The sequence below is a fragment of the Chinchilla lanigera genome, unplaced genomic scaffold, assembly GCF_000276665.1.
Source record: "Chinchilla lanigera isolate Chin_1 unplaced genomic scaffold, ChiLan1.0 scaffold00090, whole genome shotgun sequence".
Taxonomy (NCBI): Eukaryota; Metazoa; Chordata; class Mammalia; order Rodentia; family Chinchillidae; genus Chinchilla; species Chinchilla lanigera.
The window spans coordinates 6,012,436-6,031,530 of NW_004955491.1; the positions used below are offsets into that span (position 1 = coordinate 6,012,436).

The 19,095-nt window shown below is 58.4% G+C and overlaps 1 protein-coding gene and 1 pseudogene across 1 annotated transcript in view; one reads left to right on the plus strand and one right to left on the minus strand.

Moving 5' to 3' along the window:
• Positions 1-19,095, minus strand: part of Prkag2 (protein kinase, AMP-activated, gamma 2 non-catalytic subunit) — a gene marked incomplete in the record, with an annotated part of 196,287 nt that overhangs the window by 159,902 nt on the left and 17,290 nt on the right. The window contains 2 exon segments of the mRNA XM_013504627.1: positions 2,067-2,346; positions 6,815-6,883. Coding sequence (XP_013360081.1) covers positions 2,067-2,346; positions 6,815-6,883 — 349 coding nt within the window.
• On the plus strand, positions 11,468-12,143 carry LOC102003773 (annotated as a pseudogene).

Genomic DNA, 19,095 nt, shown 5'->3' on the forward strand with positions numbered 1-19,095 from the left:
GGTCCTGGGGAGTGTTCCTGGGCAGTGCAGCTCCCCCTGAAGAAGGGGCCATGGCCGGCTTTCAATAGGGTATCAAGCCAAGTCCTGCGTGGCGACAGTGCCCCATGTCACACTTGGGAGCCACCTCGGTGAGAGCCCGACCCTCTCCGACTCCGCCCAGTCCCTCAGCCAGGTCCAAGGAAACCCCATACCCTGCTCATCTCCCCAGGGTCCCCAACACAACCCTCCACTCCCTTAACTGTGGATCTGCCTTGCCCACACGCGCTGTTGCCAGGTGGATGGTACTCCCTGAAGGGTGCGCCCTCCCCAGAGCCTTGCGATAGGGCTGCTTCTGGAAACGGCCATTTCGGATATATTTAACGGACTGGAGGAGGGCAGGCCCTTCGTCCCACACAATCTCCTCAGAAGAAGAGAGAGAAGCACTGCCAGTCCGCCCCTCGCACCGTCAGTGGGTGTGGCCCCGCCCGAGCCTGTGCCGCGCACTTCTGCCCGGACTGGGCCGCTATACCTCCTCGGCACAGCTACACCTTCTTCTTCTTGAGACGCTTTGTGACGGCAGACCTGGGGAGGGCGTCCAGCCCAGCTCTGCAGAGCTGACACGGGCACGGCACCCGCGGCAGGAAGCGGCCCCTCCTGCCCCCACGCGGGCCTGATCTGCTGCCCCCTGGCGACGCAACAACCGGCCCTCGGCGCCTGCGGGGTCCGTGGATTCGGCCAGCCAGAGGTCCAGGCCCTGGTTCTACACTGTGTCTGTACTGAGCACGCACGGCTCTTTTCTTCCTTGTCGTTATTCCCTAAACAACGCACCACGAAGACCATGTTTGAGGCGCTGCTTGGGGCAAACTGGAGATGGTTTACCAAGAAGAGGGTGGAGGTTACCTGCAAGTCTACACTAGCTCACTCACGGGGCGGGAGCACTCTCAGATTCTGCTCTCTGCAGCAGGTCCTGGGACCGTCTCCATGGAAACCAAGGACAATTGTATCCGAGCATCCTGGGATGCTGGCCAGGGACTCGGGGATGCTCCAGAGCATCACAGCTTCAGCGCTGCAGCTTTCTGCTCCCTACCGGGCCTGTAGATGGCCCTCCCATCAATGTCCCTGGTCACATCCGCTCCGGGGTCCCTCTGCCACACTAGCAATCCATCCCTCAGCCCCAGGCCTTTGGTCTTTACAGCTGGGCTCATGAGGAGGCAGGAGTGCTGTCGTGCAGGGGAGATGGTGTGAGAGGGACTAGATAACGTAAAGAGAAGAGGAGGAACGCTCTCCTCCCCTTCCTTATAGCTTGGAAAGAATGGAAGTCCTCCCTGCTGCAGCCAGCCTGGAAGATCCCAGGCCACCCCACACGCAGGTCCTGGAGGGAGAGGTCACCCAGACCTCCGATCTCAAGGGCAAGTTCATTTTGCCTCCGCGGTCTTCCCTAATGTAAATGCTGCAAGTCAGCAGAAAGAACGAGGAAGAGGAGACACAGGAAAGGAAGAAACGAGCTCCACCCACGTCAGCTGGCCTGTGCCTTTCACAGCATGATCAACGGTGCCCAGGGGAGAACGCTTTTATCTCCACATCACAAACGCTCAACAAGCCAAGGGCCTGTCTCTCAAGGGTACACACCTCCTTCCGTTTCCGCAGCAGATCTGTCCCACCATCCAGTCCCTGCTGCCCGGAGACCCCAAAAGAGAAGTCAAGACCTGCCGAAAGCAAACCAAACCCCCCAAATTCCAAGCCACAAGGATGGGGGTGGGGGTTGTAGGAAGCCAGGCCTGCACTGGTGTGAAGACATGGCAGGAAGCAAATATGTGTCCTGAAAGTCAGACTGTGAGCCCTGGATATTTCCAGTGAACCCATAGGGCTCGTCACACAGGCGGGACCCAGAGGGACAGGTGGGAACTGCTGCTCTGGAGAGGGACTTGCTCGGGGGTGGCAGATACACGCACACAATGAGAACCAAGTCACCGCCAGCCGCCCGACAGCCGCCCAGCAGGTGCCTGCGGCCCCACCTGGCCAAGTGGCTCTAGCGAAGGTCCCCAAAAGCCTGGCACCCACCTGAAACCATAGCATCAGTGTCTTACTTTTTCTGGCGCGGGAGAAGAACCTGATGCCCCCGGGTGAGGTAGACGGGTTGGAGTTGGGTGAAGACTCTTTGGACGAGGACCGGAAGATCCCACTGAAGCTCATACGGCGTGGCGAGCGGGGCGGGGACTCCTGGTAGGAGAATGGGAACACGGTTTTGGGGGAGCCCGGGCTGGTCTTGGGTCGCACGGGAGCAGACACGGGGCTGGACGGCCGGGCCGGGGGGCCTCTGGAGAACAGCCCTCTGGAGGGGCTGCCCGAGCCGAGGGGGCTGTCCACCTGCAGAAAAACAAAAGGACGAGGTCGCGGCGCTCCCGGGACTCCGACTTCTGCCTGGCCTGGACGCGGCATCACGACATCGTAGTCTGTCATTGAGCTGCTGAGAAACGGCCCTGAGCCCTTGTACAGAGGGGGCACCGGGGGTCAAGGTTGGCATCTGCCCGAGGACAGTCTGCCCCCAGAGCCCCGGACCAACCTGCGCGGCTCTCAGGAAGGGCTTCCAGGAAGTGCGGGAGAGGAAGGGAGGAAGCGCGGGAGGCAGGCACGGACTGACGCGGCCCCCTCCAGGGACTCTGAAGCTCTTTTGACCTTCACGTCTGACTGCAGGCCAGCCCCCAGGAGGAAGCACAAAGCCCTCGGATCCAGATCGGAGTGGGCCTGGGGCTCTATCCTGAGGGCCCTGCTACTAGCAGAGGATATTTTTCTTTCTCCTGGCTAGGGATGGAACCCAGGGCTTCCTGCATGCTAGGCAAGCGCTGCACCCCTGAGCCCCAGCCCCAGCCCCAAGCTGCCGGGTGCAGGAGGAAAGCCGGCAGGCCCCAGACCTTACAGACTCGCTCCATCGATGGTTTCACACTTTAGTTATGGGATTAAAGATTACCAGACCCACAATGCTAAGCTGGGGCACACAGCTGGCAGCCTGTGAGGACTGCTGAACATCCCTGCAGGGTGGGCTCAGGAGGTCGTCCGGGGCCAGCCCGGCCCTTGTTGTGGGATCTGGATGTGTTCCTTCGGCTTGCTGCCTCAGTTCCCTCCTCTGTGGAGAGGACAGTGCGCCCTCGGCCTGTTACAGTGCCAACCGAGAGCTCGCGGACGAACGCGGGCTCCGGGTGTGACTTGCAGTTGTCGGGCAGTGTGTGTTCATCCGCGTCCGCCCTGTTACCCGGTGAACTTGCAGTCCCGGAGACGACAGGGCGTCAGGGACTCCCCAGTTGTGCAGAGGGAAAGGGAAGTAATGACCCACATGGCACTACAGGGCCAGAGGGAAACTCGGAACGCCGCACTGCAGGGCCCAGAACCATGCGGCAAAGGTGGCCGGAGGTCCCGGCTTGCGAGGTCCAGGCCTCGCGCGACGCCCTTACCTGGCCTCTCCCACCGCTAGAGGGCGCCCCAAGCCCCGGGCTTGCTGGGTTCCGCCAGGACTAGGCAGGGTGACCCCTTCAGGGACCACCAACCTCCCTTGTGGTTTCCTTCCCGACCCTAAAGAACCAGCGTGGCCGCGCGAGGTGCAGGGCTGGCTCAGCACCAGCCCTCCCGGCTGCTCTGAGACAGAGGAGTAATGCGGTACCGGGACCCACAATGCTAAGCTGGGGCATTAGTACACAGTTCCAGCTTTTCTTTTTCTGATCATTTAACCTGAGTGCGGCAAGAGACAGAAAAGGAGAAGTAAATAAGAGAAAAGCTGTGGGGCAAGAATCAGGAAACCAGCCGGGCATGGTGGCGCACCCCTGTAATCCCAGCACCGGGGAGGCTGAGGCAGGAGGATCGTTGAGAGTTTGACACCAGCCTGGGCTATAAAGTGAGCTCAAGGTCAGCCTGAACTGCATAGTGAGACCTTGTCTCAAAAAGGCAAAAACAAAACAAAAAAAGAACCAAGAAACCAGGCAGACAAAGACAAGTATCTCAAAATGCCAGAAGATAAAGGTTTGCCCGTCCGTTAACCAGTAGATGAAGGTCACCGTGCCCCCCAAACCCCCCAGGCATCCATGGATCTTCGAGTACAGGAGCCTGGCCTGCACCCAACCCCAGCTGCACTGCGGTTTGACCCCCACAGTGGGCTTTGGGCGGCATGACGCTTCCTCTGAAAACCTCGCAGCGTGAACACCTCCCGGTCCTGTCCTGCCGGGCGGGCCACAACTCCGATCCGTCCCCAGCTATCCATCTCCCCACCGTCCCAGGACCTCAGGAGACCCAGCCCCTGCCCCTCTCTTTCTGCTGTGGCAAGGACTTCACTTCTTGGGCGTACTCTCATGACTCCTTTTTAATAAATCTCACTCCTGCTGCTCCTTCTGGGTGTCTGGCTCAGGGCTTTGCTCAGGACACCGAGAACCCGGACCCCCTCCCCGAGATCCTGACTGCAGCGTTCTCAGCTCAGCCGCTCGCCGCCTGCCTGTGGGACTCAGGATAAACAGAAAAGCTAAGAGGGGCCAGAGAGGGGCGGGACGCCTGGTGTGCGGGGCCCCAGCGCCGTCCCAGGGCGGCTCCCGAGTCAGGAGGGCGAGCTATGGGTGCACTTCCGCATGGCACCTGGGTGTGCCGGCGTCACGCCTGCGCACCCACGCCTGCCCCTCGGACCAGGGCCGGCACCTCCCGTGGTGATTCCACCGTGATTTCGTCTGGTTGCTGCTGCAAAAGGTGAGCACAGTCACCAGTCCCGGCTGGCCGAGGTGGACAGGTTCTGAGAACGCAGCGCCTCATCCAAGGCCACACGGGGCTCACGGCCAGGAACGACACGCAGGAGAGTGCTGATGGCCCCCGGACAGAGGGAAGAACACCCGCGGCCCCTCGCTGGGCCGGCGCCGGGACTGTCCACGCGTCCCTGGCCGGGCAGCTGAGCAGGGGCGGCGCTGTGCTGAAGGCCGCTGAAGCGCCAGCTGCGGAAGGGACCTTCCTCCGTGCCGTGGCCCCAAGCTGCCTGCGGCACTGCGCAGTCGGACGCCTACGGCAGCTGCAGCGCAGTCACTGCACGCCGAGCCTGGGTGCCCAGGAGCAGCTGGGGGCTCAGACAGCACGGCCAGAGGGGTGGCTCAGGGGCTCAGCGAGGCAGCCAGCGAGGGAGTTCAGCTGCACCGCCACAGAGGCTCGGCTCCCTAAAGGATGGGGATCTTTTTAAAACGGTTTGCTTTTTTCACACCATGTTTGCCGTATCGAATAGTTACATTCCTCGCGGGGGCTTGGTCCCCGTGCATAGCACAGCTTCACGCTTTTGTCATCTCCTTCCCTCCCCTTCCTCCGTTTCCCTCCACCTCTCGATCCCCTCCCCATTTGCAAAAGATCTAGCTCCCTGTTTCTTACTATCTGTCTTTCATTTTGCAGTGTATTTATTTATTGGTTTTTTGAGACAGGGTCTCGCTATGCAGTTCAGGCTGACCTTGAACTCACCATGTAGCACAGGCTGGCCTCGAACTCACAGCAATTCTCCTGCCTCAGCCTCCTGAGTACCAGGATTACAGGCGTGCGCCACCACACCTGGTCTATTTTGCACTTTATTTATACCCTGCATTTGTCATAGAGGCGAGAAGCCAGGGGACACTGAAACTCCTGTGTCTGACTTATTTCAGTCACATTGTGGGCTCAACATTACGCACCCACTTTCCTGGAAACGACTGGCGTTTGCCCTTCTTTATGTGGAGCGCTACTCGGCTGTGTACAAGGATCTTGAGCGCAGGCACAGAGACGCAGACAGAAGCCGGAAGGGTCGGGGAGCTCTTCCCTGACTGGCCTGTGCCCTCTGCTGGAGGTTTAGGATCCGTGTGTCCAGTCCAGCGCAGGCCTGGCTCAGCTATGACGCAGCCCATGGCCAAGGGAAAGAGTTTCTGTCATTCTCAAGTCGTTTTCCCATCTAAACGTGCATGTGTGGGGGGCAGGACCCCAGGACCATTGCACAAGCCCAGAAGGAGCCTCAGGAATGTGGCAATTAACGTTTCTCCTCAACCTGCTGGGCTGGAGATGTGCTGTTGGATTTAAGTTAATTTAAGCAAAAGTAGGAACTAGGATCCTGTCTGCCTTTGACCTTGGGCTCAGAGCTGCAACTCCACTCCCATCCATCCTGGTCCAGGCAGAAGTGACTGGAGGTCCTCTGGTGGGCTATGTCAGAAACCCAGAAGGTTCCTGAGGGTGGACATGGCCACAGCGCCTCTGCCTCACTCCTCTGGATCCCCGCCGTCCCCTTCCTTGGGGACAGCAATGGCTTGGGCACACCCCTCCCTCCCTCCTCTCTGCCTCGGGAGCCCGGCAGCAGCCCCATGGTGACATCCGCACAAGGAGCTGGGTGTCAGCGGGATCTGACCGTGGTCCCCCTCCAGGGCTGCTCCTTTGGAACGGGGTGCATTGTATGTAATTCACAGGTCTTTTCCAGCAATGGGAGTCCTCCCCACCCAGCCCGTGTGCTCCCACAGCACAAAGGGGTTGCCAGCCCTCCCTGCGGATACCTGCTGCAGGCTCCGTGGGTAGCAGGATGCCCAGGGAGGACTTCCTGCCCGGCCCTCTGCCCCACCTCCACTTCCTGGTTGCAGGAGAAAGCGGGCAGGCTGCTTGACCCCCAGCCGCTGTGGCCGCCCCTGCCCTGCACGCCGAAGCCCCTGCCCTCCCCAGCCGCAGGAAGAGAAACAGCGGGGAGGAGAGCAGCTAGAAAGTGGGGAGCTGGCACTGCTGGGCACAGCGGGAACACGGGGGTGGTGTCCCGGGCTCTGCCTGCCTCGGCCGCCCCCGGTGTGCCCGCGCAGCTTCGGGAAAGGACCTGACCTACCTTACGGGAGGGGTGCTTCTCGCTGTCCAGGTCTCCATCGAGGAGCGGCATGGCAAAGGAACTCAGGTCCTGGAGGAGAGAGAGGCTCTGGTGAGCGACGGGGGCCCCAGGGCACGGGGACCCCGAGGGGGTTCACCCGTTCCTCCCCACCCCCCTCTAAGGGCCGGTGGAGCAGGAGGGCTGCGGACGGCGCACGGCACAGGAGCAGTGACTAACGTCAGCCGTCCCTTCGAAGGTGCGGGCCACCTCCCCGCGTCCCCCCAGAGCACCGTGGCCACCACCGCCTGCTGCCCGAGGGAGGGGAGGGAGAGAGGCTGGGACGGAAAGGACAGGAAGGGGACGAGGCGGTAGCTGGGGCGTGGAGGTCCGGGCTGGGGATGAGAATTCAAACTCCTGAACTCCTGAATTCAAAACCCAGGCAGTGGCTGACGCACAGAACTTTATCTCAGGAGAGGCCCAAGAAGGCGCCGTGTCTCCTGGGAGGTCGGCATCAGAGCAGTCAGGAGACCTGAGTGGCACAGTGGTCCAGGCGGATGGGACAGCTGCCGAGGCGGGCTGGGAGGGACAGCGCATCGCACACTCGTCCTGTCTACAGCGAGGCGCCATCCTGGCCCCCGGGCCGCTGCTCCCGCCGTGGCGAGCCCCTCCTCACCTTTCTTTTTTACTTATTTCAACATTTTCATTGTAGGGTAATGCACACAACAGCTCACCACCTGGCACTGCCCGCCTCCGCGCACACGAGGCCAGTGCTCTGCCTCTGCGCCTCACCCCGGCCCCAAACACCGTCGCGTGTACAGTTCCGTGGCCGCCTCAGCCACCACGGCCACTGCCCGACCTCTCCGTCTTCCCCAGCTGACACTCTGCCCCCAGCAGCACCGAGTCCCAGCCCGGCCAGCACCCTCTGCTTCTTCTCTGTGGACTGGGCTGTGTGGAACTCAGAATCTCATGCTTGCCAGGGCCTCCGCAGTGAATGCATATTGAGACTGGGTCTTTGATGAGGTCACAGGGGTGAGTCCTACTCTAACTTGCTGAGGAGCGCTCAGGACACAGAGGGGCACGGGGCAGCCGTGTGAGGACATGGGGGCGGCACCATCTGCGAGCCAAGGAGAAGGCTCAGGGGAAACCCTCCCTGCCGACCCCCGAGCTTAGGCTTGTAGCCCATAGATCTGCAGGCCGCCGGACCACGCATTGCGGGACAGCTGCCCTAGCCAACCGGAAGGTCTACTCCAATTACTTGGGGTGTGTACCCGGAAGTGGAGTTGCTGGACATCGGGTTATTCTAGTTTAAATTTTCCTGAGGAACTATACCTCTTCCACAGCAGCTCCGCCATGTCCCCTGCCACCCACAGGCCACAAGGGTCCAGGGCCCCCCACCTCCTCCACACTTGCTGCCTCTGTGGGTTGTTCCCGCGGCCACCTTGGTGAGTGTGAGGCGGTGCCTCATGATGACATTCATTTGCATTTTCCTGATGAATAATGATGCGAAGCATTTTTTTCGGGCACTTACTTCGGAAAAATGTCTGTTCAAATCCTTTGCCCATTTTAAATCAGGTTATTTGCTGAGTTGTAGGGATTCTTCCGTACAGGCTGGATCTTAACCCCTTGTCAGACAGGTGAGAGGCAAACACTGGGTTACCTTTTCACTCCACTGATTGTGTCTTCTGCTGCAGAGAAGTCTTTGATTGCATAAATTCATCGTTTTTCCTTTTGTTGCTTGCGGAGATGGTCTTGCAACCCAGACATCGTTGCCAAAGCCAATGCCACAAGCTTTTCCCTGTGTTTCTTTAATACACTTGGCCCGATGAATTTTGAGTTGGTTCTTGTATACGGTGTGAGGTCAGGGTGCAGCTTCATTCCTTCACATGTAGATATATAGCGTTCCAGCACCTTTTGTTACAGAGACCGCCTCTACCCGCTGGGTGGTCTTGTACCCTTGTCAAAGTCATTTGACCGTAAATGTGATGGTTTATTTCTGGGCTCTCTGTTCAGTTCTGCCAGTTGGTTTTTTTTTTTTTTCCCCCCAGTACCGGGAATCGAACTCACGACCTCGTGCTTGCCAGGTAGGCGCTGTGCTGCTGAGCTAAATCCCCAGCCCCCAGTTGTTTTTTGTTGTTGTTGTTTTTGTTTTTGTTTTTGTTTTTTTTTATGCCAGTACAGCCTATTTTTAAAATTATTTGTAGCTTTCTAATAAGTTTGAGATCAGGAAGAGCGAGGCCTTCAACTTTATTCTTTTTTCCCCTATTTTCCAAGATTTTTTTGGGGGGGTGCTACTCAGGGTCCCTTGAAATTCCATAGGAATTTTAGGGTAGATTTTCCTATATTTGTAGAAAAACAAAACCGAAACACCTCCATTAGAATTCCAGTACGGATTGTACTCTGCAGACAGATTGCTTTGAGCAGTGAGACCTCTTAACGACGCTTTCCGGGAGCGTGAGATGCGTTTCCATTCATCCTCCTTCCTCCTTCAGCGATGGTTTACTGTTTTCTGTGTACTTAACCTGAGGTGCTCTTGGGTCCAGACTGGCACCTCCTCTCACCCATTTCTCTCCCAGGTCAAGTAATCCTTCCCCAGAGTTTTTAGCCTGCTCTGCTTGAAATCCAGCTTCTGCTTTGAAAAGGACCCTTGGAAATTTGAGTCAGCCCCTCCCCTGGGTCCAGGAACTCTGTCTGGCTTGGTGGAAGGGGCTTCCAGGCCCGCATGCTTGGCCCCGCTGGAGTGCTTTATATCCTTGTTTCTCAGCCCCGGCTGAGTGTTGGGGCTGCCTGGGGAGCTTGGGTCCTGCTGCAGAGGAAGCACTGACTAATTAATAAAGGCTCTGCTCCAGCCTCTGCCTGGGGAATTCACCAGGGCAACACAGAAAGGAGCTCTCCTCTGCTCCTGTGGGCTCCTTTGCAGGCTCCGTGGACTGGCCAACCTCCGAAACCCTGTCTCAGATGGGCTCCGCAGTACATCTTTCTTCCAGTGATGGAAAACATCTGTGGTTTCCCAAACGTGGCACTGTGTCCGTAGACAGGCTGCCTGGATGCCACCTCAACTCCTTGGACACCTCAGTCTGAGGTCACTCTTTAGACACCACCCCTTCTCTCACGGTGAGCTGGCCTCGCTCTGGGGAACAGCTGTGGCCTCCCATCCCAGCCCCAGCAGGGTCCTGGCCCATGGCAAAGCACGAATGGCCCCTGTGGGCCACGGTCGAACACTAGCTTCCTTTTTTAGGGGTGTGGCTCTTACCATGCCTGCTCCCCATCTCCCAGATGCTGGTTCAGGCAGCAAGCTGCTATACGTCCTGCAAAGCCCAGTTCAAATATCTCTGGTCGGTCCCACCTTCAGGCAGAATTAATTCCTCTCTCCTCTGTGTCCCCAGCACTTTAGACCAGTCTTTATTACAGGGCTTGTGGCACTGTACTGTTTCCATCTGCCAGGTTGTTCCTCAAATGTAGCAGAAGATGCCCCCCACCCAGCCAGTACACCTCAGTTTGTTAGTTGCCCGGGGAACAGTTCCGGTTATAGTTCCTGTTACTTTTGTTTCTTAGAAACGGCTGGTCACTGATGCATAGCTGGTGGCTATGATGCAGAGTGTAAGAACTAATCCCCAGTGGACAAGCCATACTGCTTCTGTGCTTCCTGCTTGCTTATCCATATCAGCACTAGACCACCAGAGACCAGGGCCTAACTTGTGGGGAGTGACCCTGATCAGTGCCCATGGGCATAAATAAATCTGCCTCCAAACCCTGGGTGTTGCTTCTGTGTTTCTGCTTGCCGCAGCATGAGGAGACTGAACCCATCCAGGCCATGCGGAAAGCCTTTCACCTTGTTGCTCTCTGCATCACACTGTGCCCGGCGGACAGCAGGTTCTAACCGTGTCTGAAAGATCAGTCCCAGGCCAAGCTCCCGCTTGCATAGCCGCTGGTATGGGGCTGGGCTGCAGATCACCAGGAAGCGAGGGGCACCAGGACGGTCCGATGTGAACAAGCATGTTCTTCTCTGGTTTCCAGTAATCACGGCCTCTAGCACCTGCTTACTTCCACGCTTGCCTGCCGGTCCACACACCCTCACTGTTTCTCACACGACGGCCCTGGGAAGCACGATGCTTTAGCACAGGGCCGCGGTGACTCACAGCTGTCAGACATCTGCACAGAGCCAAGCTGTGGGCGCTGTCACTGCAGGCGTCCCTGCTGGGAGGGAGCTGAGGCAGGTCCCACGCCGCCCACGGTGAGCTCCGGGAGTAGCGGGTCAGGCCGACCCCAGGCGCTGCTCCTTAGGGGCTGTGCCGACAGCGTGTGCCTGCCTGGTGGAGCCGCCTGGCAGGGGTACCCTTGGCATTCATGGCACGGGGGCCGACTCTGCTGGAAGGCTGCCCTGCCCCACGTCCCACGACTCTAATGTGGGCTCTTATTGCCTGGCGCTCACCAAGTCACACCGCACACCTTGAGAGCCAGGTGGGAGAATCACTCCTGGTAACTATGGCCATGGGGCCAGTAGCTCTGGAATAAGCGGCCCTGGCTTCTCTGAGCAGCCAGCCGTCAAGAAGGCCCTGGCTCCTGCAATTTGCTTTGTTCACTGGCTTCTGAATTCGAAACTCCTGTCCAAGCCTTCGGCTTCCCTCACTGCTGCTGAAGACGAGGTGTGTGCCAGGGACCGCCTTAGCACTCACGATGCAGGCTGCACACGACAGATGTCAGCGCTGGATCACGAGTTCTGGGGTGACCATCAGGGTCTTTGGAGAAAGTGAGTTTTTAAGGTTTGGACTGATAGCGCTTTCTCGTCTCGGCTGCCGATGTGCTACCCAGACTGCGGAGGACCTGGGAACTTTGGGGCCATGTGAGCCATGGCCACCACCGCATCGGCAAGCAATGGAAGCACCCCGGAAGCCGGGGAGACGCGGGTGACATTCCTCGCCAACAGGACCAGCTGGGAAAAGTATCACCCAGTTACTTTGGGAAGGTCGGTAGGAGGCATTCAGTGCTTCTGCCCAGCTGTCAACCGTGATAAACTGTGGACAATATCAGTGAGCGGACACGAGTAAATGCTGCCGAAAGCAAGACAGGAGTAGCTCCCATCACTGATGAGGTGCGGTCAGGCTACGACGCAGTTCCTGGGACAGGAACGCTCCCAAAGCAGCCTTTCATCGTGAAGGCCAAATTCTTCAGCAGAAGAGCTGAGGAGAGGATGAAGGGTGTGTGTGTCAGGGGCTGTGTCCTGGGGGCTTGAAGCTACAGGACAGGGGGCTACTTAAATTCTAACAAATGCTTTTCATTAAAAAAAAGATGTAGACTGATAAACCCACCTAACAGGGAGACCCCAGGACCAACGAGAACAGCCCCAGCTTTGAGGACGTTCCTGAGACAGAAGCTGACCTTAAAAGCAGCCCACATAACCCTCTGCCTGCCTGTCCTTAGGAATCCCGGCAAAGCCAAAGTGACATCCCAGCCCCGCTCAGTCTGAGCCCACCACGTGGTCCTCCAATCTCCCAGGTGTTGCCCTTTGAGCCCTTGCAGCGGCCACATCAGTAGAAAGGAAGCAGTGCCACCGCAGCCCGCAGACGAACAAACTGAGGGCAGAGGAGGGCTTTGGGCCGTGCGCCAACGCCAGACTCCCCGACAGTACAAGCAGGTCCCTCGCTGCCAGCTCGGAGCTCTCTGTACCTGACGCCGGCCACCTCCCTGGGGCGGGCCACTTCCAGAGACAGAAAAGCAACTTGGGGGCAGAGACCAGGAAGACCTGAAGCTCTTCCACACCAAGCGAGTGTCCCAGACGCTCTGCAACCTCAGTGCTTCCCGATCCGCTCACGACACTTTGTCTTTCTGTTCTTTGCAGCGACGCTGATCCACCACCAAACACAGCCAGTTCTCACTCTAGCACTGCCTCGCACAGTTTGGAGTTTTAAATACTGCTTCCCCCATGCATCCCAAAGGAGCTGGCAATGTTTGCAGCCAGACAATTGGAGGACCAGGTCCGTTTTGCGTTTAACCCGGGAGGTGGGTGCCTGGTAAGGGCACAGCGAACGGATACAACTGGTCTTTTTCTGTCTGATGCTCATTTCACGGAACTTTGCTGTTGTTGCAGCTGGAAACCCAGAGGGAGGCCGACAAAAGTGCAAATGCAGGACAAACAGAACGGCTGCCAGTGTTGGGGTCCGTGGCCCACACCTCGAGGCATGCACGGGGTTTTAATTCCCGCTTGATTCCTACCGGGAAAGGATACACCCAGCGAGACTTTCATCCTCCATCCTGCTAAGCGGACCCAGGAACACAGGCACCCCCGGAGCTGCCCCGGGCTGGGATCCACAAGTCGGGCTCCCTCCTAGGCACACGTGTGCGCCCTGCACCCCCCATGTGTCCACGGACCTGGCTGCTCTTGAAGACTGAGCAGAAGGCGGAGGTCAGGCCCCGCTCCGTTGTTTACTGGAATGTCCTGGGCTCGTCTGAATGCCGGCTTCCTATCTGCCAAATGACAGGGTTTAGCCGGATAATTTTTGAGGATGGTTCTTAGCTCACAGTCTGTTTTCTGCATGAGTGGAACATTGGGAGGAGTGAGGGGTAGGGAGCATTTTAAAGCTGCGAGAGTCAGGACAGAAGCATCTTCTCACCTTGTAGCTTGGTCACAGGGACAGTCTCTCCCAGCTCAACCCACTGAGTAGGCTCTGGAAGCCACGGGCTTTGGGACAGTGTTTCTGTGAACCTGGGATGGAGGAGCCTCCAGGGTACCGATAACCGCAGCCTGCCTTTCCGCCTTGGGCAGCTTCTGCAGACCTGGGACATTGGTACAAATGTTAAAGAGTTCTAGCGGATTCTCAGCAGGATTCCAGAAAGTGCGATCCTCCCTGTACCTCCCCGCAGCCACCTCGTGTCCCCCTCGGCCATGGACACAGAGGGCCCTAATGGCGCTGAACCTAAGCCGTCTGTGGCTTGCAGTCCACCTCTCAGGGCGATGGCCTTGGTAAGCCCCTCAGTGGGAAGCAAAAGCCTTGTGCGACCCCTCAAAATCCACTAAGTGGGCAGTTCTCGGTGCCGACGGGTGGCAGGAGGTGGCCAGGGCCATGGTCAGCGGGAGCCTTTGACAAACAGTCATGTTATATAACCACCCTCGGCAAAACAAGGATCAAGTCCCGAATCCCTGGGACCAGGCAGTGGGGTGGGGGAGGGACGGGCCACACGAGGGGCAGCCTGCACTGGACTCACAGAGAAGTTCCAGGAGGGTTTATTTTCCACAGAGAACATCGTGGTTTCTGACTGCAGTCTCTGAGACTTCGTGATGTAGAAAAGAAAAAAGAAAACTATTTTTCATCCCCGTGGCCACCCCCAGCGGGTGCACTGATTCACACAGGGCTTTAAGCATGGCCCCTGTTTCAGCACTGGTGTCCCCAGTTCCTCACCAACCCAGAGCCACCAGAGGCTTCTCCAGCTCACAAGCAACACCAGACACTAAAGTCCTCCCCCAAACCCTAACCTTACGGAGCCCCTAAGCCACAGAGGCCGGGAGAGTCCCAGCTCTCCGCCGGCATCTCACACATACGTAGCACTGCTTTTTAGCCTCTCAGAGCCTCTATTTCCGGTCTGCAAACCTGCAGCACGGAGTGGGGGCTGTGACAACCAGACAGGATGGAACACACGTAAGTGACCCCCAAGTGCGTGTCCTCACACCCCGGGCCAGGACAACGGGGCCAGATGTCCCGGGAGAGCCAGGACGGTCTCTCACGCTCGCCCCCGGCCTCTGGTCGGGTAAAGAGCCTCCAAGCACACGGGCCGCCCTGGCACTAGCAAGCTGCCGCCCCTCTCCCAAGCACAGGTGTGATGATTAATGACTTGCGGGGGACAGGCCAAAGGGGCTGCGGGGTGCGGCTCCAGATCAAAAGCTTGCCGAGACCACGGTCTCCTCGTGCAACGGCTGAGGACGCTGTGCTGAGGGGCGGTGCCTCCTCTGACCAACCCTGTGTGGGTCGTGCTGTGGGATGCTGGGGACATTCCCACCCGTGTTTCCAGGCCCCAAGGTGGCCTCTTACAGGCAACTGTTCCAGGCAGGGTTGGCTTCAGGCTCTGCTACACTGAGGACCAGCGACTCACGCTGACCTAGCTCCTCGCCTTCTCTCTGCTCGTCTGGGTTCCCTGAGGGGTGCTCGGGTGCACTCTGCAGGGGTCTGAGTGGCTCACAGTCAGGAGGGAGAGGTGAGTGGCCACAGATGCCCCAGGACACACAGGTGCAGTCTGAGCTGCGTCATCTGTACAGCCGCCTCCCACGGGCCACCTACAAGCATCTGTGCAGCTTCCTGCGGGGCTTGCTCCGGCCCAGTGCAGAGGATGTGTGCTTCCTATGTCACTAAGTTGCCCAGGCAGGGCTCAAACTTTCAATCCTCCTGCCTCAGCCTCCCAGAATGCTGGGATTTCAGGCATGCGCCACCATACCAAGCTAAATGCACTACTTCTTACAGCGTTGTGCACGACAAAGTCTAAAGATTTCGCCTTGGATGAGCTTTGGGACCGTAAAGGTAGATTCCAGGGAACAGAGCCGCAGACCTCTTGGCCCGAGACGCCCTGAGATCTGCAGGATGATGAATGCCATCCGCACCCCTCTCCCGGTGCTCTCGGGACCCTGCTTGCACTGTGTACCTAGGAATACGCACACAGTGAAAAAGCCGCCAGTCACAGCCCTTAATTACCATGGAGGTGACACATACTTTCCTTCCTCCTCTGCTTCCCTCTGCCTTCCTCGCTTCTCTCCTGACTGTGACTTGGGCTCTGCTGCTCTGATCCCCCAGGCAGCTTGGCTCCTGCCAACCCCGCGCCCGCAAGCTGCCTCCCCACCCAGAGTGGCAGGCAGAGCCACGGGAACAGCTACTACACCCAGACCCTTTGGAGCCGCGTCTGTCACATCTGCCCCTGCCTGGCCCGGGCCCCCTCACTTCTGATTTCTACACCCAGCGCATCAGACGGTCATCGAACGTCACGATTGGAAACAGTCTCTGAATCTCCTCCTGGTCCCTTGTGTTACGGGTGAGTTGCTCAAAGCAATGCGGCGGAGCGGGGACCCGGCAAGGATTGCGCCCTGGTCTTACATTTCCAGCTGGACCTCTTTCTAGCTGATGTGGACTTAGGTTTCCACAACGTGAGACAACAGTGGCTGCGCCTTGCAGCGTGGTGACGTAGACAGAAGCCAGCGGCACGGAGCACACAGACACATCAGTCAGGATGACAGCGGAGCACAGCCTCTTGCTGGAGTCCTGTGGGCAGCTCTGTGGCCAGCCCTGGTTCCAAGTCACCCTTCTCTGTCAGCTGTCATCTGTGTGTGAGTCTGCTGCTTTGGGGACCTTTCACTCTGTGGTCATGGCCATCACTGTAAGCAGCTGCCCCAAGGACTTCCCAGGAACCCCAGAACCCATCGCGGCCTCCTTCAGGTTGGAGGTCGGGGGTCGCTGTACACAGGGGCACAGGGTCCCCAGGCCACGGTGTAGACAGCCCGGGGCATGGAGACCAGTCAGATGTGGGGGATGAGGCCGGCCACCCACACCCCGTGGAGACCCCGGGACCGTGGAGGGTGCATCCTGGCACAGATAGCGCTGCGTAGGGACGGTGCAATGCTGACCAGGGCGAGGCAGCCGGGGGCAGGAGGGCAGGGTGGTGGCATCGCTCTGCCTGTCACTGCAAGGGGGGACTCTGACATCGCACCTTTGTCCAAACCCACAGACTTCACAGCACCAAGAGTGAGCCTTGATATCAGCAGGGCTTTAATGAAGAGTGACGTCACTTACAGCAACCTAGCACAGGAAAACGAGACACAGCCAACAGCAGCGACGGGAGGGGCTGGGAGGGCACAGGGGGCGCCCTGTGCTTCCTGCTCAGTAATCCTGTAAACTTAAAATGCTCATCCTCCCCCCAAAAGTCTATTAGTTAAAAAAAAAAACAAAGCAGCAAGTGGACAGAGGTGGTTTCAATGCCATCCACCACCCAGTCACCATCCCCAGCCCCGCCCACCCCATTCGGGGGTCTGTGGCCAATGGGGCCCTGCCTGGAGCTGCTCAGGGAAGTCCACAGCCCTTGGTTCACTGGGGGACAGGAGATGGAGAGGCTAAGTCATCACACGTCCTCAGCCGCAGGTTCTTCCTGAGGGCAGGGGACAGGCACGTTCCCACACCGGGCTCGGGGTCAGGAAGCCATGGGATCCTGTCCAGGTTCAACCCTCTGGCAGACAAGATCAGTGAGGCCGAGACACTGACTGCTCGCCAGGTTGGGCAGCCAGGAAGCCAGGGACAAAGGTCTGAGGAGCAGGTCTGACCTCTCAGGGCCAGGCCCAGCACGAGGGCCACGTTGAAGGCTCCTGCCTTCCCGCTCAGGACAGAGGCCAAGCACCAGCTGGAGCCAGCACGTCCGGGCATGGGGGATGTACGTAGCTGAGTTACTGGCGGAGACCAAGCGTCTTTCTTTCTTTCTTTCTCCCAGCACGTCCGGGCATGGGGGATGTACGTAGCTGAGTTACTGGCGGAGACCAAGCGGGGCAGAGCAACTCGGCTTCCTGGTGGGGGACTGGAGGCTGTAAATCGCGCTGCTAATGAATCCAAACAAGGGAATTTGTGAGGTTTTTTGATTTCTGTTTTTTGTTTTTGCTGCCAACAAATCCATTCTGCTCTGGAGGTGCTGGTTACATAAGGAGGAGGGGGAGGGAGACGCTGGGGTGTGAAGCCGAAGACATCAGACAGGCAGGGGCGTCTCAGACCAGCTGCTGCTCCGGTGGGGAGTCAGGTACAAAAAACAGGGGCTTCTTGGCAGCTGTGCTTTGGCAAGAAAGAAAAAACCCTGCTTCTCACCTCCTGGGGGCCGGGGTAACAGTCACCTCTTGGGGCAGAGTGGACACCTGGTCTCTGAGATGTCCTTGTCCCTTTGGGCAGGTGGCTCCGTGCCTGTTTCCTGGATGGGCTGGGGAAGCAGCTTCCTGGAAAGTCTCCCCAGCCTTTGTCACCCACGCCCCATCAGAGGAGCCTGGGGTCTTCAATCCTCACTGAAGGAGCACACAGGACTCTCCCGAAGCCAGAGGAAGGGGGGGTCCCCCAGCGATGCCAGCACTTCCTGTCTCACTCTTGGTTATCACTGGCTGTCACAGTTTGAGAGCGTCCCCCAGAAGTCTGTGTGCTGGAAACTTAATCCTCACATTCATACGTTAATGGGATACAGAGGCGGGGCTTTGGAGGAGATTAGGGTTAGGCGACACGCAGAAGGCGGGGACCCCTCGGTGGCCATGACGGTTTTATAAGAGGAAGAGGACAGCGCTGAGCCTGCACCCCGGCCCTCTTGTCATAGGCTGCCCACACGTCCCGACGGGGCACGAGGCCCTCGCCAGGTGTTAAGCAGATACAGCGCCACGCGCTCAGCCTTCCCTGTCCCCAGAATTGAGCGCCACACACCTCTGTTCTTTAACGCCCAGCCTTGAGAATTTCATTCACACGAAAGGGAGTCAGGCCCCAGCAAGTCCCGGAACCACACACGCTTGCCTGTGTGACAAGGTCCTGGGGACACCTCCTTCCACTCTGCACCAAGGGGCTCCACACACCAGGTCCTTGTGCGCAGCGTGAGTGAACTCTGTCTAGACAGCTGCAGGCGGCTGACGTTTCCCAAAGACCCGTTTTCAAGCAGATCGGGGAGATCCAGGAAGAAGAAGGAGGGTCCCAGGCAGGGAAGGGGAGCTGCCCAGGCTGGTCCCAGTGGCCACCTGGTCCCCTCTGGGTTTGCACACAGCCCTGTGGCCGTGGTTCAGAGGACAGGATTGAAAGATCACAGTGGGTCCATTCTCCCTGGACTGTGTGTCCTGCCTGGAGAAGACAGCGACACCCAGCAGGGACTTCGGAGGTTGCCCGCTGTCTGAAGAAGTGCCATGCCCCTCGCCTGGCCCCTAATGCACCCAGGACGCAGCCCCGGCCTCAGCCTCCCCCTTCTCCTCCGCTACTCTTCCGCGGCAGCCAACTGTCCCACACCCTGGGCTGGGACCTCGCGGGGCCGCTGTTGTTCTCACCATGCCGGCTCACGTGAGCCACAGGTTCAAGGTTACTATGCAAAGACAACTTCAGGGTGACGGGAAGCCAGGATGCCCTGACACAGTGACTATTTGCAACCAAGAACATTTTCCATAGAAATCTAAAATGGTGTTTATCGTATTGGAGTTCAGGGACGTGCTGTCAAGGTCATCAAGGATTTTTCTACTTTTATTTTATTTATTTTGCTTGAGACAGGGTCTTGCTAGGCAGTCCAGGCTGGATTTGAACTCACTATGCAGCCCAGTCTGGCCTTGAATTTGTGAC